The following is a 26519-nucleotide window of genomic DNA, read 5'->3' as shown; positions in this document are numbered from 1 at the left end:
ATTTAGTTAAAAAAAAATGGTTGATTTAACAATCCAGAAATTTTACTTGAGCTTGGAATTAACACGTGATCATGCTAATAAGCTTAATCAGAGAACATTTATTAAGAGAACAAAACAGCTCCCCTCAACACAATTATTTATTAAATAACTAGAACACGCTTTTACAAAAACCACGTCGTACAAGTTGTAATTTACTAGTCACACAGACGCCTACAGGGACTATTGGGCGTCTGTGAGTGATGAAGTCAATCCCTGGAAACTAAAACCACCTGCTTTCCGACATTGCGGCCGGCAAAGAGCCCTATCAGAGCTGCCGGAGCGCTCTCAATGCCTTCAACTACATCTTCCACGTATGTTATCTTCCCTTCTTTTATGAATGGTAGTACAGTTTCAAGAAACTTCCCGTAGAGATGATAGAAACTAGAAGCCACGAAACCTTGCATACGGAGCTGTTTAGAGATCATTGACGTTAAATTATGCACGCCTTCTTTCTGCTCAAGGTTGTACTGCGAGATCATCCCACAAACTGCGATTCGGCCATTCGTCCTCATGTTTAGTAGGACTGCATCGAGCATCTTTCCCCCAACATTTTCAAAGTATATATCGATGCCTTCAGGAAAGTACCTGTTACGTAAATTACACATTCCCAATATACATGTTTAGCCCAATGTTTAAGCAATATATAGGAAGTGGAAAATCAACGTCACATACTCAAGAACCTTTCATTTTCTAATCTTCTCTCTCTTTCGAAAGATTGGGGATTAGATCTTAAGTTTTGTTATTGATGTTAAAGCCTTTCAGAAAAGGGGTTGTATCGTTGGCACATGAAAAACTCAGTATGGCTTCAGCAGATTAAAATTAGAAACAAAAATGCCCCTTATCACCATTCATAAAGTTCTGATTCTGATCAAAAGTTAAAACATATTACACAGATATATAGGATTGACCTTTTTAAGGCAGCATCCAAGTTAGGTTCTTCTTTATAATTGAAAGCCTCATCAAACCCGAACTTGTTCCTCAGCAGATCAACCTTCACTCGCAGAAAAGGCATACAAATATATATCATTGAAGTGCTTCAATTGACTCCAGCATGTTGAAGAATAAAAGTAAACGCGTTTAACACATTTGATGGCAATGATGATAAAAAAAATTATTGGTCACCAACACCATTTGTACATCAGCACAAGATGTTCTGTTTCATTTTCCAAAATTTGCGAACCACAAAAAATCGTCATACAGACATGCCTTTACAAGAATATTCTGAGTCACAGCTATGAATTGCCAATTAATGTATTAATTCCTAATTTCCTATTGATTACCCAATAGCAATGACTCACCTTTTCTTTGCTTCCAGCACTCCCAACAACATAGCAACCCAACAACTTCGCAAATTGCCCAACTAGCTGACCTACTGCTCCAGATGCGGCAGAAATGAAGACTGTCTCTCCTTTCTTTGGCGTGCAAACCTCATGAAAACCAGCATAAGCAGTTATACCAGGCATACCTACATCAAACAAATAAATTAGATGAGCCTTGAGCATCAAGCAGGACATATCATGCATATAAATTTTAAGGCTTACATATTACCAAAATATGTTTCATGACAGTTTAAATTTGATTAGAATGGATTACTCTATCAATCACATTCTATCAAGAAGAATAGTACACATCAAGGCAGGTAAGTTACTGCACGACTGGTCGTACCCAGTGCACAAGGCTCCCGCTTTACTGCATGACTAATTGGAAAAAAAAAAAGTTTGATGGCAATCAAGTTCCTTACTACACTACTAAAGAGTGTCAGAATTGAGCAAAAGCAATTCATTGTCAATATCATATCGGTCAATGCAGAAAAGATACAACTAGAAATCGAAATGCGGAGATCCTTTCATGAGAGAAGACCATTCATCAAAAATGCAGATTTTGACACTGTCCTTAAACTTCTGATTTTAGAATGAAAATTGGAGTCAAGTCACTCAGCATATAACAATACGTGACATATGCGAACCAATTTATCTACCATTTTCATTCAAGACTTGCGAAATTCACACTCAAGTTTCATTAGTCAAATACAAACATATGAGATTATAAATTTCAGATAGCTAGCTATGTGCCGCAGAAGCAATTTTCCGGAGACATCAACTTCAAAATTTGGTGAAAATAGCACTAGAAACATACCTAGAATTCCAGTATAGTAAGAGAGTGGGACATCGGTATCGTGAATCTTAAACAGGGCCTGTGTGGCAGTGATGAGACTATATTCTTCCCACCCGGTCATCCCCCAAACAAAGTCGCCTTCCTTGAAATTGGGATCCCCCGATTCCAAAACTTTAGCCACTCCGTATCCGGTTATAGGCTGCCAGTCCACAGCATTTCAATATCTTCGATGCGATAATTACTAGTAACAAAATATAATTCTACAATACTAAATAGGCACAAAAATGCAAGCTTTTTTGTTTGGCCAAGAAAAATGACATTACGTTCATCACAAAAATGCAAGCTTGAATTAATCCGAGTATATTGTAAAGCAGAGATATTCAGACACCAAGGTGAAATTGTGAGGAGGACCCAGAAGAGAAAAGTTCTCAATCCTTCAGCCCCATTTGTAAATATACAGAAATTAATGCTAAAAATTCTAAAAATAAAAACAAGTTAGGGAGATCAGAGATGGATGAAGAACTGACCGAACCGGGCACGAAGGAGGGGACATAACTGCCGCCGGGTTCGCGCTTGGTCATGCGGTCTCTCATATAAGGGTCGCAGGACAAGTAGAGGTTCTTCACCAAAACCCCAGTGGAACCTTCTGGAAGCTTCAGCTTGGTGGCTGCGGCGGTGACTAATTGCATATCGGATTCTTTGGGGAAGCCAGTGACATAGTCTCTGAGTATCAGCTGCTTGTTGCTCGTCACTTCCATTTTTTATTCTTTTTCTACTGAATTTGCTTCGCTTCTTACAAACAGAGCCGATCGCCGAATGTGTAAATGCAATGTGAGCAATCAGCGATGTGAACGGCTTTGGCCGGTTGGTATGCGTGACACGTGTGTCCATGTCCGCTTGGGCGACTCGATGTGCTCTGGTTACAGCATGTCCACGCCAAAGTAAGGCCGGGATACTAAATGTGTAGATAAAATTTCAAAAACCAAAGGTTATGAAAAATTGATAATTGATTTATTACTTAAACATTAATATTCATATTAGTAATACATTATTTCGTTTGCAAATTTTGTCTTGGTTTGACTAGCAAATTTTGAGCGTTAACATTATTCAATCCACTGAGCTTTGGGGGAGCCTGAGTGCCTGACAGACCACACGTGCTCGAACTGATTAGCCCACTGACTAGGTGAATTTGACGTCAGCATGGCATCAGTCACATGGATATATTTTTTTTCTTCAGTCAGGGAGCTGATAGAAAAACAGAGTTGGGGCCTCACCACAGGCGCACTCAGCTGATCTAGGGGGTGGTGGGGCATGGTTTTATATGGATCGTTGGATTTCCAACGACAATATTTTTGGCCATTGGATTTCCATGACACGCCCCGACCCAATATCCCCAGATACCCAGATAGGCACGTGTTGATCGACACTCGAGAGTGACGAAACCATTTTAACATGCATGCAAATTAAAATATGTGGTTAGAAAGAATATTCTAATGCAAAACTATGTTCAGAGCATACAACTAATTAAGAATAATGTGAATGAATTATTATGGAAAAGTACGAACCGAGGAATAGGTCCTACACAGAAAAGGCTCGAGATTCCTAAGCAGAAGTGCCCTGATACCGGGATCGTGTGCCTCGATTCTAACTCCTAAGGGGGCGCAAAACAAAAGGTGAGTGGACTAAAGTTTATAATAATAATACTAATAATAAGAAAACCATTTTCTTTCCGAATATACTAACTCCCTGTTTTGAACACATAAATAATACTATATAGTAGGTTTTCTGAAAACTCTAGCATACCATGAAAATCATTTGTAAAACATGTGTATGTGAATCCGTGCTAATATAGCCGCCTGAAGACAAATCCATGAATCTCGTAAATCAAAACAATGGTAATATCTTCGCCTAAAGGCAAATCCGTAAATCTCATCAATTATGTACTCTCTCTAGGGCTATCATAGTCACTCGAAGGCAATACATGTCCATCACCCGAAGGTGAAGCTGTACAACACTAGGTTACGCCAATGAAGAAACATGGTAAGCCCCATCACCCGAATGTGAAGTTGTACAACTCTAGGTTATGCCAGAGAATAAATATATAACATCACACACCGACATTAGCCGTGGCTAGTGAAGCTGTTCGATACTGGTCGCCGGTGAAGCTAGGGGTATATCATAAATCTCCTCAACAGTGTCCTATGGCCATAGACGTCTTCATACCAATGTTGTGTGGATGTGATGTATGATAGATAAGCACCAAAAACATACCTCAAAAACTCATATTAAATCCGGAGCTCACAAGCTCTCAAGGCCTCGTTTCATAAATCCATGATAACGCATATTCATAAATCCGTAGATTCCATATTTGAAAATAGAATTGCATATACGAGAATCCAATAATTCATAACCTTTAATAAAACGCAAACTCAATAAATCATAAATATTTCGTAAAAACAATTTAAATAATTCATAAATATAGAAATCCGTAAAACATAATATAAAACACAAAATATGCAATGCATGCAAGCCTAATAATTTATAAAAACATGCAATTTAAGAAGGGGTCCACTCACAATATTCCATTGTTGAGGAGTCGCTTGAACTAGAGAGGATGGTGCCGCTTCCCATCAACGCACCTAAACACATTTTGATTGAACGAATTAAAAAGATTCATCCCGAAGTGGAAGCACGACTGCAACAATCTCAATAGCGATATAAAAGGTCGTCATGACAAGCATCGTTTGTCATGCAACTTCAAAGAAAAGGCGACGTAATATGATTACAATTACAAGGAGAAGGAAAAAAACGCGAGGCTATCAGTTACGAACCGTTCAAAATCCTTAAACAAACTGGTGATAATGTCTTCCAACTCGATGTACCACAATGCATGGTTATGTACTCAATTATCAATGCCGAGAATTTGAAGCTCTTTGAACCATCTATGTTGGATGATGATCCTGACGAAGACACTCGTCTCCCTTCAGTTGATGACTTAAGGATGGAGCAAGAAGATGCTTTAGAGACGACATTATCTTGGAGCAAAAGGTCCATGAAACAAGACATTGGAAGTATGAAATTTTTTGCATTGGCAAGAAAAGACAACTTTCTAGCAAATCAAAGTGGTATGAACGAGACAAGGCAGAAATAGAATTTCCTCATTTCATGATTTAACTTAAAGGAAAGGGATCATCTCCGGATCTTTTTCTACCAAATTCACCTAGTTCGGAATCTGGGTCGTTGGATTATTATAACTTTTAAAGGGTTCTCCTGTTTGTAACCGTTTGATCAAAATCCAACAGCTCAGATCCCAGACTAGATGGATTTGGTGGAAAGGGATCCAGAGATGATCCCTTTCCTAAATTGAGCAGGAGCTTAAGGTTCTTAAATGGGAGAGATTTTTCAGTGTGACGGGAACAAGAGGTGGTGCACCACGTGTCATTATACAAATGGTAGGATATGTGTGTTAAAAAGTTAATAACTTAAAAAATACAATTTTTTACCACTTGTATAAAAACACATGGTATACCATTCGTGTTCTGATCAGATGGAAAAAAATTTCCTTAAATGGGGGAGCAATGATTCATGAGGATCCTTGGAAATATTAAACTATAATAATTGATTCATGAGCCCACAGTTACTTTGGCAATATTAAATTATAATAGTTGATTACAAACACTGATGATAATTACAAATACTATTCTTTATTTATTGGTGGTTTTAAACTAATACGTTTGAAACACCACATATAGTGAAGGTTTGTATTAGTCAAGCTTTTTAACCATTCAATGTTGGGGTGTGTTATCCACACACCATTTTTTACTTCTTACACATTCTTTGTTAATTTCTGTTCGTTGATCTTATTCAATTCATCCGATCCGAAGGTCAAAAATAAAAAAAATGTGGGAGAAATAAATCACACCCCTCAATGTTTATGGTATAAAACCTAATTATTATTTTAAGAAAGCTAATATTAGATTATAGAAATATATAAATACGTGAAGTTGTGAATGAAATGGTAGGCAATTTGAAAAGCAATTCAAAGCTTCTTTATTAGCTTCTTCATTTTCTTTCTTAATTAGTTTCGTCTCATTTAATGGAAGGCCAATTCGAAAGAGAAACCGACACTCCATTTTTTTAAAGTTAGGAATTAATAAGTTCTATCACTAATAAGTTTTGGATTCCAGTGCTAATCGTCCATCTTTTAACCAGACACGGTTTCCTTCTTGTTTTTTCTTCTTAAAAAACAAAAGACAGCACATGTTAAAAAAGTTTTTCCATATATCCTATTGTTTATTAAAAAGGAGATTATTTCTTATTGGTGACATATTATTTAATTTGTAGACTTGATTTACCTAGTATTATTTCCTGATAGCACAGCACAAACACGGGCAAAAATTTGAATTTCTTGATTGAGCATTAACATGTCATGTTGATAAAAGGTGGACCACTTTAACAGATTGTGTTCGCGTTATCTTTTAGCTTAACGCTGTGTTTGGTTTATTCACCATAAATACCACGTCAACCAGTTGACAAAGCGGGTCAGGTTGGAAAAAAAAGAAAACGTAATTGAAAGATCTACTAGACTTGGTGCTTGATATCATTAAGCAAATCAAGACATTTATTTAAAATTAAGGTGAGGGATCAAGCACAGTCCTCATCGGGATAATAAGCTTGCCACAAACCTGTAGAGAGATAAACTTGTAAATGTATAAGAAAGCATTTGCATTTCATAGTAGACGATTATACCCTATACCATATAGCTAAAGGTTGAGACTTCGGAGCCATGGAGAGCCTAATGAAATCATTCTCGGGAAACTACCACTACCTGCTTTCCCACATTGCGGCCGGCAAAGAGCCCTATCAGAGCAGCTGGAGCGCTCTCAAGGCCTTCCACTACATCTTCCACATAAGTTATCTTCCCTTCTTTTATGGCCGGCAGAACCATTTCAAGAAACTTTCCGTAAAGGTGGTAGTAACTAGAAACCCAGAAACCTTGCATGCGAATCTGTTTAATGAACAGATACATTAAATTGTGACAACCTTCAGGCTGGTCAAGGTTATACTGCGAGACCATCCCACAAACTGCAATCCGGCCATGGAGCCTCATGTTTTGTAGCACTGCATCAAGCATTTTTCCCCCAACGTTTTCAAAGTATATGTCGATGCCTTCAGGAAAGTATCTGGTAAGCAAATCACACATTTAGACCATAAGCAAACACCGAAAACCATGGAATATATCTACAAAGAGGACAAAGACATGAGTATCTCTTCAACAGCCACATGCTCCCACCATCGCATTTCAACTTACTTTTTCTCTGTTTTAGGAATTGGGGACTAAATCACTAAAGCATGACTTTAGAGATTGCTAATGCCTTTATTGAACTTTCCCCTCGTAATTAAGACACATGTAAAAGCTTTAAAATAATAGTTTGATTCTGATCAACATATAAATACTGACCTTTTTAAAGCTGCATCCAAATCAGGCTCTTCTTTATAATTGAAAGCTTTGTCAAACCCAAACTTGTTCTTCAGCAGATCAACCTAACCTCAGAAATGATATAACATGTTAAAATACAGCAAGAATGGTTAAAACATTGTCGTTTGAAATACGGAAAACTGTAGGAATGAGACCAAAAAAGCTCATAGATGCACATTTCTCTGTAATTTACTAAGTAGCATATGCTTGCGGTATCATATGATACGAACAATTTGCCAACTAAATGAGGCAGGAGGTTGAAAACAGGTCAAAGCTGAATTTTACGCACTTGATTATGAAGATAAAGGGTCACCAATATCTGTACATTCCAATAAGTTCTCATAATTTTCCCCATTTCGATTAGTCAAAATTTCTCTGTTGCCAATTTGGCATACATCACTTAATACATGTTTCTAAACCAAGAATAATCATCCGATTGAGTCACAATCACAGAAATGCCATCTAAGATATAGTTGAAATCGACCACTAAATTTGCAATAACTGACCTTTTCTTTGCTTCCAGCACTTCCAACAACATAGCAACCCAACGACTTTGCAAATTGGCCAACAAGCTGACCTACCGCCCCAGATGCTGCTGAAACGAAGACAGTCTCTCCCTTCTTAGGATTGCAGACCTCATAAAAACCAGCATAAGCAGTCATTCCAGGCATACCTATATAAAATGAATACATTAGATGAGCGTAGCATCAAGTAAATATATCATGCATTACAAACCCATAAAACTCAATATTTGGTTGAATTAATAAGGATGGATCACTTCAGCAATTGCATACAATCAAAGAACAATGCTACAGTCCATAGGACCAATTGATTATGTAAGCTAAATCATTTCCGTACTTCCAAATCAAAATGCTATTATGAAAAGGAATATGTTGCATCGGTTTGTGAAGATATAGTTTACAAAGAGCCGTGAGAATCAACAAATCAGTTCACATTTTTAGTATGATAGAGGTCACTGGAGGCAGAATACAACTAGAGATACAAGACTTGAGATAGGCTGGATCCTTGTGGCAGAACAAATTTTTAAATGAAATAAATCCCAAGGCAAAGGAAATAGCAATAGCCAATACACAGCAACATACCAAGAATACCAGTATAGTAAGAGAGAGGCACATCAGTGTGCTGAATCTTAAACAAAGACTCCGTTGCAGTGATAACACTGTACTCTTCCCACCCGGTTATTCCCCAAATGAAGTCGCCTTGCTTAAACTTGGGATCTCCGGATTCCAAAACTTTGGCAACTCCATATCCGACTATAGGCTGCCACATCATTTCAAATTTCAATATCTAACGGTAAATAAAGAGATAGTACAACATCGAATACCTAAGTTGTCTCAAACTGTAAATCATTAAATCATCCCAAACATCAACAAATTGTAATCCGAAAAACGAGGCTATCTGTCCAACAAGATTAGTACTTGGGCTACTCGGTCACATTATTCAATACTAATATTACATGATAGATCATAAGGAAGCGAACTTTCAAACTTGAACAAAAGGGAAAGGGCACATATAGTGACTGACCGAACCGGGTTTGAAGGAATCCGTAAAACTGGGGCCAGGTTCACGCTTGGTCATGCGGTTTCTAATATAAGGGTCGCAGGACAAGTAGAGGTTCTTCACCAGAACCCCTTTTGAACCTTCTGGAAGCTTGAGCTTGGTGGTGGCGGCGGTGAGTTGCATGTCAGATTCTTTGGGGAAGCCGGTCACATAGTCTTTCAGTAGCACCTGCTTGTTGCTGATCACTTCCTCTGTACTCGCCGCCATTGATGGATTGCTACTTATTTCTCTTCCTTATCTCTTTTTACCAGCTGTCTCTCTCTCTCCCTCTCTCTGTATAGGCGGGCGGAGCCGAGGAGAGCGGTATGAGCGATTTGGAATGGGAATTGGTGTTGAATGTAGTCCCATATTAAGAAAATAGAATATAGTCCCATAAGTCTACGGTTCGACTTCTAATAAAGTTTATTGTCAATGACATTTAGTCCCATATTATCCTGAAATTTAATACTTAGAAATTGATGATTAAGTTAAGATAATATTGATGTTTTGGAGTGAACTAATGGTCTGTCTCTCTAATTAAGTTAAAATAATTTTATCCTTTTTATTTTGGTATGTCTCTCTAGGGGTATCATAGTCACCCGAAGGCAATACATGTCCATTACCCGAAGATGAAGCTGTACAACACTAGGTTACGCCAATGAAGAAACATGGTAAGCCCCATCACCCGAATGTGAAGCTGTACAACTCTAGGTTATGCCAGAGAATAAATATATAACATCACACACCGACATTAGCCGTGGCTAGTAAAGCTATTCGATACTAATTTCGCCGGTAAAGCTAGGGGTATATCATAAATCTTCTCAATAGTGTCCTATGGCCATAGACGTCTTCATACCAATGTTGTGTGGATGTGATGTATGATAGATAAGCACCAAAAACATACCTCAAAAACTCATATCAAATCTGAAGCTCACAAGGTCAAAGCCTTGTTTCATAAATCCATGATAACACATATTCATAAATCCGTAGATTCCATATTTGAAAATAGAATTGCATATACGAGAATCCAATAATTCATAACCTTTAATAAAACGCAAACTCGATAAATCATAAATATTTCGTAAAAACAATTTAAATAATTCATAAATATGGAAATCCGTAAAACATAATATAAAACACAAAATATGCAATGCATGCAAGCCTAATAATTTATAAAAACATGCAATTTAAGAAGGGATCCACTCGCAATATTCCATTGTTGAGGAGTCGCTCGAACTAGAGAGGATGGTGCCGCTTCCCATCAACGCACCTAAACACATTTTGATTGAACGAATTAAAAAGATTCATCTTGAAGTGGACGCACGACTGCAACCATCTCAATAGCGATATAAAAGGTCGTCATGACAAGCATCGTTTGTCATGCAACTTCAAAGAAAAGGCGACATAATATGATTACACCTTGGTAAGGAGCGGTTACAAGGAGAAGGAAAAAAACGCAAGGCTATCAGTTATGGACCGTTCAAAATCATCAAACAAACTGGTGATAATGTCTTCCAACTCGATGTACCACAATGCATGGTTATGTACTCAATTATCAATGCCGAGAATTTGAAGCTCTTTGAACCATCTCTGTTGGATGATGATCCTGACGAAGACACTCGTCTCCCTTCAGTTGATGACTTAAGGACGGAGCAAGAAGATGCTTGAGAGACGACATTATCTTGGAGCAAAAGGTCCATGAATCAAGACATTGGAAGTATTAAAATTTTTGCATTGGCAAGAAAAGACAACTTTCTTGCAAATTGTTGAGCACAAATTGTACATAATATGTAAACAAATAATTCACTCGACACAATTTCACCCTCGTTCATTTTTCCGAAGAGGGTTTTATGAATTCGAGTTCGACCCATTCTAGGCTATGCGCCTATTAATTACAACCATTCTTTTGGGAAAAGAATACCCTTTGATTTCAATTCGAATAAAATGTAACTTGAGGATTTTGATGTTTGTTTGATTTTGTGACTGCACCTAGGTCGAACCCTAGATTGCCTACGTACCCTCTTGAGGGATCAAGTCACTCGTAGTTCATGGTGCTTGGGTCTTGATGCCTTGTGCAGTTTCAGCTCGTGCGGGCGAGAACTTTAAGCCATTGGAGCGTTTTGATGCCTTGTGCAGTTTTAGCTCGTGCGGGCGAGGAGCATAGTGCCTTATGCAGTTTCAGCTCATGCGGGCGATGAGCATTTGAAAATTTGATATGGCTTCATGCCATTTGAGACTTTGATACGGCTTCGTGCCCTTTGAAACTTTTCTTTGGCTTCGTGCCATTTTGGTATTTGATGGTAGGAGTGAATTTAGTTTATATAAACCAGGGATTCGTTTCGGTTTCACGGTTGCGTCTAAAACTTGATATTAGACTGCCTACGTATCTTTAACAGAATCAAACCGGCGTAGTTCGTTAAAAATTTGTTACTTTGTTTGGATTTGGTGTGGCTTCATGCCATTTGAATTTTGATGTGGCTTCGGAGCTTTCCAAGTTCCAATAGGACTTGTCTTCCAATTTCAATAATTTGACTTCCCATTTCAATAACCACACTTCTTCCACACGTGAGATGCATACTTTTCTTTTGAACCTACTTTGAATTTTCAAACCTTTACAAAACAAGCTTTACTTTTTTCATGCTTTTAAGTTTTCACAACTTCCCACGTGGGTTCGTGATTTTCAGGAAGCTTTATCCACCCTTCTTTTTATTTTTTCTTCTCTTTGCCGCAACTTTCCTTTGGTGGGGTTCAAATCCTATATCAATTGTTCTTTGGCAAATTTTTGTTCTGTAGCAAACTTGACCCTTTTTCTAGAGAACCACCTGCATGGATTTCCAACTTGTTTTGCTCTTCATCACGTGAAAGGGTTAGGGAGCTTTGATTTCCTCCCAGCACACTTGCCCATATTTTTGTCTTGTTTTTTTGTAGAGCCAATAGCCTCTTTATTGTAGGTGTACCTTTGTTAGGACTTTTCTAATAGTAGGAAAACATCTTTTTTTCTTTTGACTTTTCCACCTAGAAGCTTGCTGCAACACTTTACATGATGAATAAAACTATCTTCTTTTTCCTGGAACATTTTTCGAAGGATGAAGCGGCAGCAACATTTCCTTCTTTTGTAATGCCTTGCCCAATAAATTTTGAGAAAGGTTAGGATCCCATGGCCTTCCCCTTTTGTCTTTCACGAGAATGTCTTCTCAAAGGAAGTCGATAGCAAGCCTTATTCTCCCCTTTTTTTGTGAATTAAACTTGTTCGAATGTAACTTTGCCACCCTTTCCTCTCATCGTCAACAACCTTTTTTCCTTTTTTTCTTCACTCGACGGCTGCGACGGGGTTCTTTGTTGTTTATTTTTTTGATGGAAGCATCCTTCTCTTGTTTTTGGTGTGACTTTAAAGCTTTCCTCTTCTTCTTCACGTGGGCAATTTTCCATATGAGTTGCTGATTTCAGTTAGCATTTCCCCTCTCTCGTTTTATATTCTTCTTTGAACTTTTCAAACCTATTTAAACATGTGATTTCGAACCCATCAGACCTAAACTTACGACCAATCTGACATCAAGCTTTACACTTCTTTATTTAACTTTAAAGGTCTCCAATTCCAATGGGACTTCTAATTTCAATTGACCTTACTTTTCCTTTATATGAGCAGATTCCCACGTGATGAACAGAACTATTTCTTTGTTCCTCTTTTTTCTAGAATGTCTTCAAAGAATGGAGCAGCAATAACGTGTCAAATTCTTTGGTGATCTTATGAAGGACAGGCTTTTGAGGACATGGTCTCCATACTTCTTGTTCTCAAAATTATGTTGAGCAAAAATTGTACATAATATGTAAACAAATAATTCACTCGACACAATTTCACTTTCGTTCATTTTTTCGAAGAGGGTTTTATGAATTCGAGTTCGACCAATTCTAGGCTATGCGCCTATTAATTACAACCCTTCTTTTGGGAAAGAAATACCCTTTGATTCCATTTCGAATAAAATGTAACTTGAGGATTTTGATGTTTGTTTGATTTTGTGACTGCACCTAGGTCGAACCCTAGATTGCCTACGTACCCTCTTGAGGGATCAAGTCACTCGTAGTTCATGGTGTTTGGGTCTTGATGCCTCGTGCAGTTTCAGCTCGTGCGGGCGAGAACTTTAAGCCATTGGAGCGTTTTGATGCCTTGTGCAGTTTTAGCTCGTGTGGGCGAGGAGCATAGTGCCTTATGCAGTTTCAGCTCATGCGGGCGAGGAGCATTTGAAAATTTGATATGGCTTCATGCCATTTGAGACTTTGATACGGCTTCGTGCCCTTTGAAACTTTTCTTCGGCTTCGTGCCATTTTGGTATTTGATGGTAGGAGTGAATTTAGTATATATAAACCAGGGATTCGTTTCGGTTTCACGGTTGCGTCTAAAACTTGATATTAGACTGCCTACGTATCTTTAACAGAATCAAACTGGCGTAGTTCGTTAAAAATTTGTTACTTTGTTTGGATTTGGTGGCTTCATGCCATTTGAATTTTGATGTGGCTTCGGAGCTTTCCAAGTTCCAATAGGACTTGTCTTCCAATTTCAATAATTTGACTTCCCATTTCAATAACCACACTTCTTCCCCACGTGAGATGCATACTTTTCTTTTGAACCTACTTTGAATTTTCAAACCTTCACAAAACAAGCTTTACTTTTTTCATGCTTTTAAGTTTTCACAACTTCCCACGTGGGTTCGTGATTTTCAGGAAGCTTTATCCACCCTTCTTTTTATTTTTTCTTCTCTTTGCCGCAACTTTCCTTTGGTAGGGTTCAAATCCTATATCAATTGTTCTTTGGCAATTTTTTGTTCTGTAGCAAACTTGTCCCTTTTTCTAGAGAACCACCTGCATGGATTCCCAACTTGTTTTGCTCTTCATCACGTGAAAGGGTTAGGGAGCTTTGATTTCCTCCCAGCACACTTGCCCATATTTTTGTCTTGTTTCTTTGTAGAGCCAATAGCCTCTTTATTGTAGGTGTACCTTTGTTAGGACTTTTCTAATAGTAGGAAAACATCTTTTTTCTTTTGACTTTTCCACCTAGAAGCTTGCTGCAACACTTTACATGATGAATAAAACTATCTTCTTTTTCCTGGAATATTTTTCGAAGGATGAAGCGGCAGCAACATTTTCTTCTTTTGTAATGCCTTGCCCAATAAATTTTGAGAAAGGTTAGGATCCCATGGCCTTCCCCTTTTGTCTTTCACGAGAATGTCTTTTCAAAGGAAGTCGATAGCAAGCCTTATTCTCCCCTTTTGGTGAAAGATGAAGAAGAAAGCAAATTTCTTCTTTCTCTCCTGCAAAAGTCGAGAGGAAACAAAACAACAAAGAACAAATTTAAAATAAATTTATACCTTCCTGCTCTTGGCTGTTTCTTTTTTTTTGTTTCTTTTTCCTTGTGTTTCTCCCTTGCTTTCTTGCGTTGTTCTTCTTTGTTGTCCGTACTTCTCTGCTGTCTTCTCCGTGTCCTGCTCTTCTTCCTTTTTTTGTTCCTTTGTGCTCTTCTCTATCTTCCTTTTTTTTTTGTCGATCTCCCTCTTTTCTGCAGCGTCTCCCCTTCCTTTTTTCTGTCCCCCGTGTGCTTCAATTTCTGCGGCGTCTCCCTCTTTTTTTTGTCCTCCTTTTTTTGCTGTGGTTTCCAGAGTTCTTACGTGGGGGAGGATAGAGGCCTTTCTTTTCGCCACTTTCTCTTAAACTGACTCTACTTTTCTTTTGTTGTAGAAAATTGGGGAGCCGCTGATTTTGTATGTTTCTTCCCTCTTTTGTAGGGAAATGCATCTTTTATTTTATTTTATTTATGAATGTATGTAAAGCCTATCCTCATTTTTGTTGGGCTGGATTACATCTTGTTTTGCCTTGTAGTTTGACCCAATTTGTATGGACCTTATTTTTTATACGTCATGTATTTTTATTGTTCAAGACAAATGCAAGTGGTATGGACGAGACAAGGCAGAAATAGAATTTCCTCATTTCATGATTTAACTTGAAGGAAAGGGATCATCTTCGGATCTTTTTCTACCAAATTCACCTAGTTCGGGATCTGGGTCGTTGGATTATTATAACTTTTAAAAGGTTCTTCTGTTTGTAGCCGTTGGATCAAAATTCAACAACTCAGATCTCAAACTAGATGGATTTGGTGAAAAGGGATCCAGAGATGATCCCTTTCCTAAATTGAGCAGGAGCTTAAGGTTCTTAAATGGGAAAGATTTTTCAGTGTGACGGGAACAAGAGGTGGTGCACCACGTGTCATTATACAAATGGTGAGATATGTGTGTTAAAAAGTTAATAACTTAAAAAATACAATTTTCTACCACTTGTATAAAAACACATGGTATACTGTTCGTGTTCCGGTCAGATGGAAAAAAACAATGATTCCTGAGGATCCTTGGAAATATTAAACCATAATAATTGATTCATGAGCCCACAGGTACTTTGGCAATATTAAATTATAATAGTTGATTACAAACACCGATGATAATTACAAATGCTATTCTTTATTTATTGGTGGTTTTAAACTAATACGTTTGAAACACCACATATAGTGGAAGGTTTGTATTAGTCAAGCTTTTTAACCATTCAATGTTGGAGTGTGCTATCCACACACTCATTTTTACTTTTTATAGATTTTTTGTTAATTTTTGTCTGTTGATCTTATTCAATTCATCCGATCAGATGGTTAAAAACCAAAAAAATATAGAAGAAATAAAAATGGGTGTGTGGATATCACATCCCTCAATGTTTATGGTATAAAACCTAATTATTATTTTAAGAAAGCTAATATTAGATTATAGAAATATATAAATACGTGAAGTTGTGAATGAAATGGCAGGCAATTTGAAAAGCAATTCAAAGCTTCTTTATTAGCTTCTTCATTTTCTCTCTTAATTAGTTTCGTCTCATTTAATAGAAGTCCAATTCGAAAGAGATATCGACACTCCATTTTTTTACAGTTAGGAATTAATAAGTTCTATCACCAATAAGTTTTGGATTCCAGTGCTGATCGTCCATCTTTTAACCAGACACGGTTTCCTTCTTGTTTTTTCTTCTTAAAAAACAAAAGACAGCACACGTTAAAAAAGTTTTTCCATATATCCTATTGTTTATTAAAAATGAGGTTATTTCTTATTGGTAACACATTATTTAGTTTGCAAATTTGGTTTACCTAGTATTACTTCCTATGACACAGCACAAACACGGGCAAAAATTTGAATTTTTTGATTGAGCATTAACATGTCATGTTGATAAAAGGTTGACCACTTTAACAGATTGTGTTCGCGTTATCTTTTAGCTTAACGCTGTGTTTGGTTTATTCACCATAAACACCACGTCAACCAGTTGACAAAGCGGGTCAGGTTGGAAAAAAAAGAAAACATAATTGAAAGATCTACTAGACTTAGTGCTTGATATTATTAAGCAAATCAAGACATTTATTTAGAATTAAGATGAGGGATCAAGCACAGTCCTCATCGGGATAATAAGCTTGCCACAAACCTGTAGAGAGATAAACTTGTAAATGCATAAGAAAGCATTTGCATTTCATAGTAGACGATTATACCCTATACCATATAGCTAAAGGTTGAGACTTCGGAGCCATGGAGAGCCTAATGAAATCATTCTCGGGAAACTACCACCACCTGCTTTCCCACATTGCGGCCGGCAAAGAGCCCTATCAGAGCAGCTGGAGCGCTCTCAAGGCCTTCCACTACATCTTCCACATAAGTTATCTTCCCTTCTTTTATGGCCGGCAGAACCATTTCAAGAAACTTTCCGTAAAGGTGGTAGTAACAAGAAACCCCGAAACCTTGCATGCGAATCTGTTTAATGATCAGATACATTAAATTGTGACAACCTTCAGGCTGGTCAAGGTTATACTGCGAGACCATCCCACAAACTGCAATCCGGCCATGGAGCCTCATGTTTTGTAGCACTGCATCAAGCATTTTTCCCCCAACGTTTTCAAAGTATATGTCGATGCCTTCAGGAAAGTATCTGGTAAGCAAATCACACATTTAGACCATAAGCAAACACCGAAAACCATGGAATATATCTACAGAGAGGACAAAGACGTGAGTATCTCTTCAACAGGCACATGCTCCCACCGTCACATTTCAACTTACTTTTTCTCTGTTTTAGGAATTGGGGACTAAATCACTAAAGCATGACTTTAGAGATTGCTAATGCCTTTATTGGACTTTCCCCTCGTAATTAAGACACGTGTAAAAGCTTTAAAATAATAGTTTGATTCTGATCAACATATAAATACTGACCTTTTTAAAGCTGCATCCAAATCAGGCTCTTCTTTATAATTGAAAGCTTTGTCAAACCCAAACTTGTTCTTCAGCAGATCAACCTAACCTCAGAAATGATATAACATGTTAAAATACAGCAAGAATGGTTAAAACATTGTCATTTGAAATACGGAAAACTGTAGGAATGAGACCAAAAAAGCTCATAGATGCACATTTCTCTGTAATTTACTAAGTAGCATATGCTTGCGGTATCATATGATACGAACAATTTGCCAACTAAATGAGGCAGGAGGTTGAAAACAGGTCAAAGCTGAATTTTACGCACTTGATTATGAAGATAAAGGGTCACCAATATCTGTACATTCCAATAAGTTCTCATAATTTTCCCCATTTCGATTAGTCAAAATTTCTCTGTTGCCAATTTGGCATACATCACTTAATACATGTTTCTAAACCAAGAATAATCATCCGATTGAGTCACAATCACAGAAATGCCATCTAAGATATAGTTGAAATCGACCACTAAATTTGCAATAACTGACCTTTTCTTTGCTTCCAGCACTTCCAACAACATAGCAACCCAACGACTTTGCAAATTGGCCAACAAGCTGACCTACCGCCCCAGATGCTGCTGAAACGAAGACAGTCTCTCCCTTCTTAGGATTGCAGACCTCATAAAAACCAGCATAAGCAGTCATTCCAGGCATACCTATATAAAATGAATACATTAGATGAGCGTAGCATCAAGTAAATATATCATGCATTACAAACCCATAAAACTCAATATTTGGTTGAATTAATAAGGATGGATCACTTCAGCAATTGCATACAATCAAAGAACAATGCTACAGTCCATAGGACCAATTGATTATGTAAGCTAAATCATTTCCGTACTTCCAAATCAAAATGCTATTATGAAAAGGAATATGTTGCATCGGTTTGTGAAGATATAGTTTACAAAGAGCCGTGAGAATCAACAAATCAGTTCACATTTTTAGTATGATAGAGGTCACTGGAGGCAGAATACAACTAGAGATACAAGACTTGAGATAGGCTGGATCCTTGTGGCAGAACAAATTTTTAAATGAAATAAATCCCAAGGCAAAGGAAATAGCAATAGCCAATACACAGCAACATACCAAGAATACCAGTATAGTAAGAGAGAGGCACATCAGTGTGCTGAATCTTAAACAAAGACTCCGTTGCAGTGATAACACTGTACTCTTCCCACCCGGTTATTCCCCAAATGAAGTCGCCTTGCTTAAACTTGGGATCTCCGGATTCCAAAACTTTGGCAACTCCATATCCGACTATAGGCTGCCACATCATTTCAAATTTCAATATCTAACGGTAAATAAAGAGATAGTACAACATCGAATACCTAAGTTGTCTCAAACTGTAAATCATTAAATCATCCCAAACATCAACAAATTGTAATCCGAAAAACGAGGCTATCTGTCCAACAAGATTAGTACTTGGGCTACTCGGTCACATTATTCAATACTAATATTACATGATAGATCATAAGGAAGCGAACTTTCAAACTTGAACAAAAGGGAAAGGGCACATATAGTGACTGACCGAACCGGGTTTGAAGGAATCCATAAAACTGGCGCCAGGTTCACGCTTGGTCATGCGGTTTCTAATATAAGGGTCGCAGGACAAGTAGAGGTTCTTCACCAGAACCCCTTTTGAACCTTCTGGAAGCTTGAGCTTGGTGGTGGCGTCGGTGAGTTGCATGTCAGATTCTTTGGGGAAGCCGGTCACATAGTCTTTCAGTAGCACCTGCTTGTTGCTGATCACTTCCTCTGTACTCGCCGCCATTGATGGATTGCTGCTTATTTCTCTTCCTTATCTCTTTTTACCAGCTGTCTCTCTCTCTCCCTCTCTTTATATAGGCGGGCGGAGCCGAGGAGAGCGGTATGAGCGATTTGGAATGGGAATTGGTGTTGAATGTAGTGTAAAGGTATAAAGGCACTGGGTCAATCCAATGGTTGATGTGCAGCCAAGTGTCAATAGATTAAGTTGATGAGTTTGCTTAATCTGTAAGGAATGTGAAGAGTATATAAAGAGATAGTGTGTAAGCAATTCTAAGTGAAATGAAATATACAAAATTACTTTCTCAGTTTCTCTCTAAAACTCCTGTAATCTCTTTCTCTTAAGTGTGAAATCCTCCATTGTTAAAGCTTCAAGCTTCTCCTTTAACATGGTATCCTTGCCGGGAACGGATGGCGTTTATCGATCCTGATCAAGTGTTGCTTCCGCTATCTTCAATCTTCTCTTCTCAACTACTTCCCTGAATCTGTGGTATGTCATTTTCTTTCTTCGATCCTCTCTGATATGGTGAATTATAATCTACAAGTCGGTTGTGTTTCTTGCACATGACCTGTTTGATGATATGTGTGAATGATAGTATCTGCGAATTTCTTCTTCTACAATCTTGGATCTCTGTTCTGAAAAGTGCAATGCGTTTGATCGCAAACCCTACCTTCTCAATTTCTTCAAGAATCTCTCAATTTCTTCAAGATTTCTCCTGTTTCTATAAGAATTTCAAAAGTATGGTGACTACTGCCCAACTTCAGATAGTTCAGTCTCCAATTATGCACTTGATTCCTAATGTGTCGGTCTCTGTGACGGTCAAATTAGATGATACGAATTACTTAGTCTGGCATTATCAAATGCGATTGCTTCTTGAAAATCATGGTATTCTTGGTTTTGTGGATGGAACACGACGATGTCCACCTCGCTTTGTTGCTGATTTAGATGTTGAAGGTGTTGAAACTGAAGAGTACCAAATCTGGAAAATGCATGACAGAGCTCTTATGCAACTTCTGATTGCTACTCTCTCTACTACTGCCTTATCCTGTATCATTGGTTGTACGAATTCCAATGACATTTAGACCAATCTCAAGGACAGATTTTCAACAATTACCAAAGCCAGTATTTTTCAGATGAAAACTGAGTTGCAGAATATCAAGAAATGGTCTGAGAACATTTCTCAATACTTGCAGAGAATTAAAGATGCTCGAGATCATCTCTCAGCTGCTGGAATCTCCTTTGATGATGATGATATTATCATTCTGGCCTTAAAAGGATTACCTACTGAGTATAACACCTTTCGCACAGTCATAAGGGGTCGGGAGAGTGTTATATCTCTTAAGGACTTTCGAGCACAGTTACTTGCTGAAGAAACAACTGTTGAGCATGCTCCAGTTTCTGAATCTTTCTCTACTGCTATGTTAGCACAAGAACCTATGTCCAAAGGGAAAACGTTGATGCTTGGTGAAGGGTCTTCTCATTCAACAACTTCTCAGTATCATCCTGGTAGTTCTTTTGGAGGATCTTATAACAACAATTCTGGTGGTTCTTATCACAATAATTCTGGAGGTTATAGAGGACCAAATCTCAGAGGAAGAGCAAGAGGCAGAACCCACTTTGGTAATAATTCTAGGTTCTTGGGTAACAGTCCTAATAACAGTCCTGGCATACTTGGTCCTGTGAGACCACATGTTTCCACTTGCCCTGAGCATAGCAATGACATACCTGTGTGTCAAATATGAAACAAAAGAGGTCATATTGCTGCTGATTACTTCCAGAGACATTCTTCTACCACTGTTTCATCATCTCCAGTGCAATGCTAAATTTGTTGGAAATTTGGTCATTCTGCAATGCAATGTTACCACAGAACCAATTTTTCATACCAAGGAAGATCTCCACCATCCTCTATTACTGCAATGCATGCTACCTATCAACCATCTGCCCCTCAAGAGCAATTCTGGGTTGCTGATATGGGTGCTACATCCCACATGACGTCTGACTTGTCCAATCTTACTCTTGCCACTCTATTCACTGGCACGGATACTATAACCACTGCAAGTGGTGCAGGTTTGCCCATATCTCACACTGGTTCTTCTGTTTTGCATACTCCAAAACATGCTTTTCAACTAAAGAAAATCCTGCATGTGCCAAAATTATCTCAACATTTGTTGTCTATTTATCGGCTCTGTAAAGATAACAAATGTAGGTTCATATGTGACGAGTTCTCTTTCTGGATTCAAGACAAGATCACAGGGAAAGTTCTTCTTCATGGACTGTGTAGAGCTGGCCTATATCTAATTCCATTATACATACCATAATCCATTGTCAATCAAGCATTAAAGACACCTCACTCACACAAACAGCAGCATTGTTACCTTGGTCATCAAGTGAACACAAATTTGTGGCACAACAGATTAGGCTATCCATCTAATTCTGTTGTTTCTCACATGTTGCATCAATCTCAGGTTCCTTTTTCTGTGGATCCTTCTAAACATGTGTGTATCTCTTGTTTGCAAGGAAAATTTACTAAACTTCCTTTTTCATACCCTGCAAATAAAAATGTAAAACCCTTTGAGGTTATACATAGTGATGTGTGGGAACCATCACCTACTTTGTCCATTGAGGGTTTCAAATTCTATGTACTTTTCATAGATGAATGTACCAGGTTTACCTGGATATTTCCTTTAATGAATAAAAGTTATGTGTTTCATACCTTTATGCAGTTTCATTCTTTTGTACAAACTCAATTTTCCACTGCCATTAAAATTTTCCAAAGCGATGGTGATGGTGAATACACCAGTAACAAGTTCAAACAGTTTCTGTTAACAAAAGGCATTTTGCATCACAAGTCTTGTCCACACACACCTGAGCAAAACGGTCTTGCTGAACGCAAGCATCGGCATATTGTTGAAACTGCACTTACTCTTCTTCAAAAAGCTCATTTGCCTTCACAGTTTTGGTTTCATGCTTGTGCAGTTTCTATCTACTTAATAAACAGAATGCCATGTCAGGTTTTAACCATGAAGTCTCCATACACTTGTCTGTTTCAAAAACCCCCAGTGTTAACACATTTAAAGGTTTTTGGATGTAGTTGTTTTCCTCTCTTGAAACCCTACAACACTTCCAAATTCCAACCCAAGACTGCACAGTGCATATTTCTGGGATATGCTGGTCAATATAAAGGGTATATTTGTTTTAATCCCATTACTAGCAAATTTCACGTGTCAAGACATGTTCTTTTTTATGAGCATACTTATCCTTATTTGGATCTTATTTCTAAGTCTCAGGTTACACCATCACTTAGCACGCCTTCTTTAATTGTACCACCATCAGTTACACTTCACAATGTTATTGAATCAAACACATCATCATCATTTCCACCATCATCTACATCAGTGCATTTAACCCCTAGAGCTTCAGAGTTTTCTTCTATAACCCCTAGTGCTTCAGAGTCTTTGGCATCTCCAACTATAGCTCCAAAGTGTTTGGCTTCTTCCACCAACCCTATACCTGCCCCTATACCTGTTATTTCTCCACAAGAGACACCATCATCCCTGTTAGCTCCTCTTGCACCTACACAGTCTCCAATCCTTATGGATCCTGATTTCCAACAAGAACGTCTAAGTGTGGTTCTGCCTGTACCCTCTGTGAGCTTACACCCCATGCAAACAAGATCCAAAAGTGGGATTTCTAAGAAAAAAACTTTCTTAGCTTTTGTTTCATCCTCACTTGTGCCTGTTATGGAACCGGTTTCTTTCAAGTTAGCTAGTCAAGTCTCAGAATGGCATGCTGCCATGCAAGATGAGATAAATGCTTTGAATGCTCAGAAGACCTGGACTTTTGTTCCTCTTCCTATTGGCAAAAACTTAGTTGGATGCAAATGGGTGTACAAGCTTAAGAGGAATCCAGATGGGTCTATAGCACGGTATAAAGCTCGTTTTGTGGCTAAATGGTATAGTCAAGAGGAAGGCATCGATTATACTGAAACTTTTAGTCCCGTGGTTAAGCCTACTACTGTCCGATTAATCTTAGCACTTGCAGCTCAGTTTAACTGGAGTTTGAGACAGTTGGATGTTCAAAATGCTTTTTTACATGGAGATCTTCTCGAAGAGGTCTATATGAGTCAACCTCCTGGTTTTGTCTGTTCCTCTCATCCTTCAAATTATGTTTGTAAACTCAAGAAGTCCTTGTATGGTCTTAAACAGGCTCCTCGGGCATGGAATGAGAAGTTTACAAGCTTCTTACCGAGCTTAGGCTTCAAAGCCTCTTTTGCCGATCCTTCATTGTTTGTCCAGCAAACTTCCAATGGTATTGTGATTCTCTTACTCTATGTGGATGATATCATCCTTACTGGCAGCAATCCATCTCTTATGTCTAAAGTCATTTTAGCTCTGACACAAGAGTTTGATATGAAGGACTTGGGCATTTTACATTACTTCTTAGGCTTGCAGATCACTTACAAGAGCACATGTTTGTTTGTCTCTCAGACCAAATATATTCAGGATCTTCTCGCCAAGGTTGATATGCAAGATGCCAAGTCATGTGCCACACCATGCCTTCCTTATCACAGGCTATCTAAGACAGATGGTTCACCTTACCATAGTCCCGAACACTATCGCAGCATTGTTGGTGCATTGCAGTATTTGACCTTCACTAGGCCTGATATTGCATTTGCTATTAACCAATGTTGTCAATTTATGCACAACCCTCTGGATATTCATGTTGTTGCGGTGAAACAGATTTTGAGGTATCTCAGTGGCACTCTTGACTATGGCATTCATTTTACTCCTGGCAAATTACATCTTCAAGCCTATAGCGATGCAGATTGGGCAGGGGATCCCAATGATCGTCGATCCACATCCGGCTATATTGTTTATTTTGGTAATACACCTATTTCTTAGGCCTCCAAGAAACAACATACTGTGTCTCGGTCCTCTACTGAGGCAGAATATCGAGCACTTGCCATCACTGCAGTCGAAGTCTCTTGGATACGTCAACTTCTGTGTGATCTTCATGTTCCTTTATATGATGCTCCCATGTTATTTTGTGACAATATTTCTGCTATCGCCCTATCCTCTAACCCAGTCTTTCATTCACGGGTGAAGCATATTGAAATCGACTACCACTTTGTTCGGGAGAGAGTTATCAGAGGTGACTTGGGTGTACAACATGTCTCTTCCAAGGAGCAGTTTGCAGACATTTTAACTAAAGGGTTGTCTACTTCTCTGTTTCAAGATCATTGTTCCAATCTCATGCTTAGTTCTAGTAAGCATGAGATTGATGAGGGATGTAAAGGTATAAAGGCACAGGGTCAATCCAATGGTTGATGTGCAGTCAAGTGTCAATAGATTAAGTTGATGAGTTTGTTATGAGTTTGCTTAATTTGTAAGGAATGTGAAGAGTATATAAAGAGATAGTGTGTAAGCAATTCTAAGTGAAATGAAATATACAAAATTACTTTCTCAGTTTTTCTCTAAAACTCCTGTAATCTCTTTCTCTCTCTAAGTGTGAAATCCTCCATTGTTAAAGCTTCAAGCTTCTCCTTTAACATGTAGTCCCATATTAAGAAAATAGAATATAGTCCCGTAAGTCCACGGTTCGACTTCTAATAAAGTTTATTGTTAATGACATTTAGTCCCATATTATCCTGAAATTTAATACTTAGAAATTGATGATTAAGTTAAGATAATATTGATGTTTTGGAGTGAACTAATGGTCTGTCTCTCTAATTAAGTTAAGATCATTTTATCTTTTTTATTTTGGAAATATTTTGAATTGAAAATTAATTAGGAGTTTAATAAGGCTGTGAGTATTAAAATTTTAAATTATTACTAATATATATTCTAAAAAATTACGTAAATGACATCTATATTCATTAAACATTAAAGCTTGGGATTTCGATCAAAATCTGAAAAATAATTATACCTCAGTTAATGAACATTATTAACTAGTGACCGAATACTAATTTTTTTAAATAATAACTATCGTTTTAATGCAAGTTGCTATACATATAATAATGCCATGTTTACTAATTAATTATGCATACTTTGCTAGATTGATGAGAGTGGGAGGGAGGGAACTGGGAACTGAAGCACAAGACAAGAGGGGACGAAGAGGAAGTGGTGGTGGCCTGGCCTGGTCTCGTTCGTGAGTCGTTAGTCACCCTTTCCCACTTTGACAATTATATTTTAATTAAAAAATGTCGAGATGGCCGGCCACATAAATATATCTTTATTTCTGATCTTGGTGGATGGATCGATCATATAGATGGATACGTTCGGCTAAATAATATTTGGAGAAATATTGAAAAAATTCTCTTAAAAATGGGACTGTTTATATATGGGATTATATAAAGGGAGACTTTGGATGCGGTCCTTAGTTATGAATATCCTTTTATTGAAACCTTATTGGTTTTTAATTTTTGATCGAGGTTCCTGAAATTAATGTGATAATTTATTTCTATGTACGTTACGGTATTTTTTAAAATAAAAATTAGAAATTTTAGTTATTTATATAAATGAGATTTTAAATTAAAAAACCATAATTTGTGGGATTAAAAATATTAAAATATAAATATACTATTGTGTGTGTGTGTGTATAAACATGGGTTGACACACCTCGACCTGAATCAGGACGTGCTGGCCGTCACGTGAGAGTGACGTAAGACATGTGCACAGTGCGGAAGCAATAAAGATATGAAATTCTGAATAATTAAAAACCGAACCACTAGCAGCACTAACTAAGATAATGTGCTAGTGTGAGTTTAAGAGTGAATTACACTTATATAGAGCATAAAACCTAAGTGCAGTCAAGCAATAAGTACTAATTAGCCAACACCTGCAGGTGATCATATATTAAGGCAAACTGTCATAACTGCCTGGAAGCCTTCGCAACGCCACCAACGAACAATCTTACTAGAACCTGGAGGGGCGAAAAACAGAAAACGTGAGTGGGCAAAAACAAGGTTTTTGAAATTCATTTCTTTCTCAAAAGTTCTAACCCCTCGCCATAAAACCTGTATAATTTTCCCATAAAATAGAACATATAAATATCCATAACTCAATTCATGTTCAACATCTCAAAATCCAAATATAAATGTCATGCATATGCCATGTCCGATACTCATGCCATGATTACTATCACAATATCACATATGTAAGCCAGAGGCTATAATTCAATATAAATAACCCATCTAGCCGGGAGTCACCTCTTGTGACCTGCACGGCTTAATCTAGAGCTCAATCATCTCA

At 37.8% G+C, this 26519-nt stretch overlaps 2 protein-coding genes and 1 long non-coding RNA gene across 5 annotated transcripts; 1 reads left to right on the top strand and 2 right to left on the bottom strand.

Annotated features, from left to right (window-relative positions):
- Positions 1 to 78: 78 nt before the first annotated feature.
- On the bottom strand, positions 79 to 3001 carry LOC126590877 (2-alkenal reductase (NADP(+)-dependent)-like). The gene is made up of 5 exons (XM_050256395.1): positions 2682 to 3001; positions 2176 to 2353; positions 1338 to 1504; positions 948 to 1030; positions 79 to 624 (listed from the first exon to the last, which is right to left on the bottom strand). Exons 1-5 carry the CDS (start codon positions 2910 to 2912, stop codon positions 246 to 248), a joined length of 1038 nt encoding a protein of 345 aa, XP_050112352.1. The 5' UTR covers positions 2913 to 3001; the 3' UTR covers positions 79 to 245.
- Positions 3002 to 6757: 3756 nt separating this feature from the next.
- LOC126590831 (2-alkenal reductase (NADP(+)-dependent)-like) lies at positions 6758 to 19393 on the bottom strand. Of its 3 annotated transcripts, none has more exons than XM_050256359.1 (6): positions 19033 to 19393; positions 18591 to 18768; positions 17994 to 18160; positions 17470 to 17552; positions 17004 to 17191; positions 6758 to 7149 (listed from the first exon to the last, which is right to left on the bottom strand). In XM_050256359.1, the coding sequence occupies exons 1-6, from the start codon at positions 19273 to 19275 to the stop codon at positions 6959 to 6961; spliced, it is 1050 nt and encodes a 349-aa protein (XP_050112316.1). In that variant the 5' UTR covers positions 19276 to 19393; the 3' UTR covers positions 6758 to 6958. The 3 variants fall into 3 exon arrangements, with proteins under 3 accessions (XP_050112316.1, XP_050112307.1, XP_050112301.1); XM_050256350.1 differs by lacking the exons at positions 17004 to 17191; positions 17470 to 17552; positions 17994 to 18160; positions 18591 to 18768 and adding exons at positions 7616 to 7698; positions 8140 to 8306; positions 8737 to 8914; positions 9179 to 9382 and having other exon boundaries at positions 6758 to 7337; positions 19237 to 19393; XM_050256344.1 differs by lacking the exons at positions 17004 to 17191; positions 17470 to 17552; positions 17994 to 18160; positions 18591 to 18768; positions 19033 to 19393 and adding exons at positions 7616 to 7698; positions 8140 to 8306; positions 8737 to 8914; positions 9179 to 9537 and having other exon boundaries at positions 6758 to 7337.
- Positions 19394 to 19555: 162 nt separating this feature from the next.
- LOC126590921 (uncharacterized) lies at positions 19556 to 25787 on the top strand. The gene is made up of 2 exons (XR_007612196.1): positions 19556 to 19758; positions 25324 to 25787. It is a non-coding gene; the product is annotated as an uncharacterized LOC126590921 (long non-coding RNA).
- The last annotated feature ends 732 nt before the right edge of the window (positions 25788 to 26519 follow it).

The sequence above is a fragment of the Malus sylvestris genome, chromosome 2 (assembly GCF_916048215.2).
Source record: "Malus sylvestris chromosome 2, drMalSylv7.2, whole genome shotgun sequence".
NCBI classification, from domain to species: Eukaryota; Viridiplantae; Streptophyta; class Magnoliopsida; order Rosales; family Rosaceae; genus Malus; species Malus sylvestris.
The sequence above is the reverse complement of the archived record's forward strand: the minus strand, read 5'-3'. Positions and strand labels throughout refer to the sequence as shown.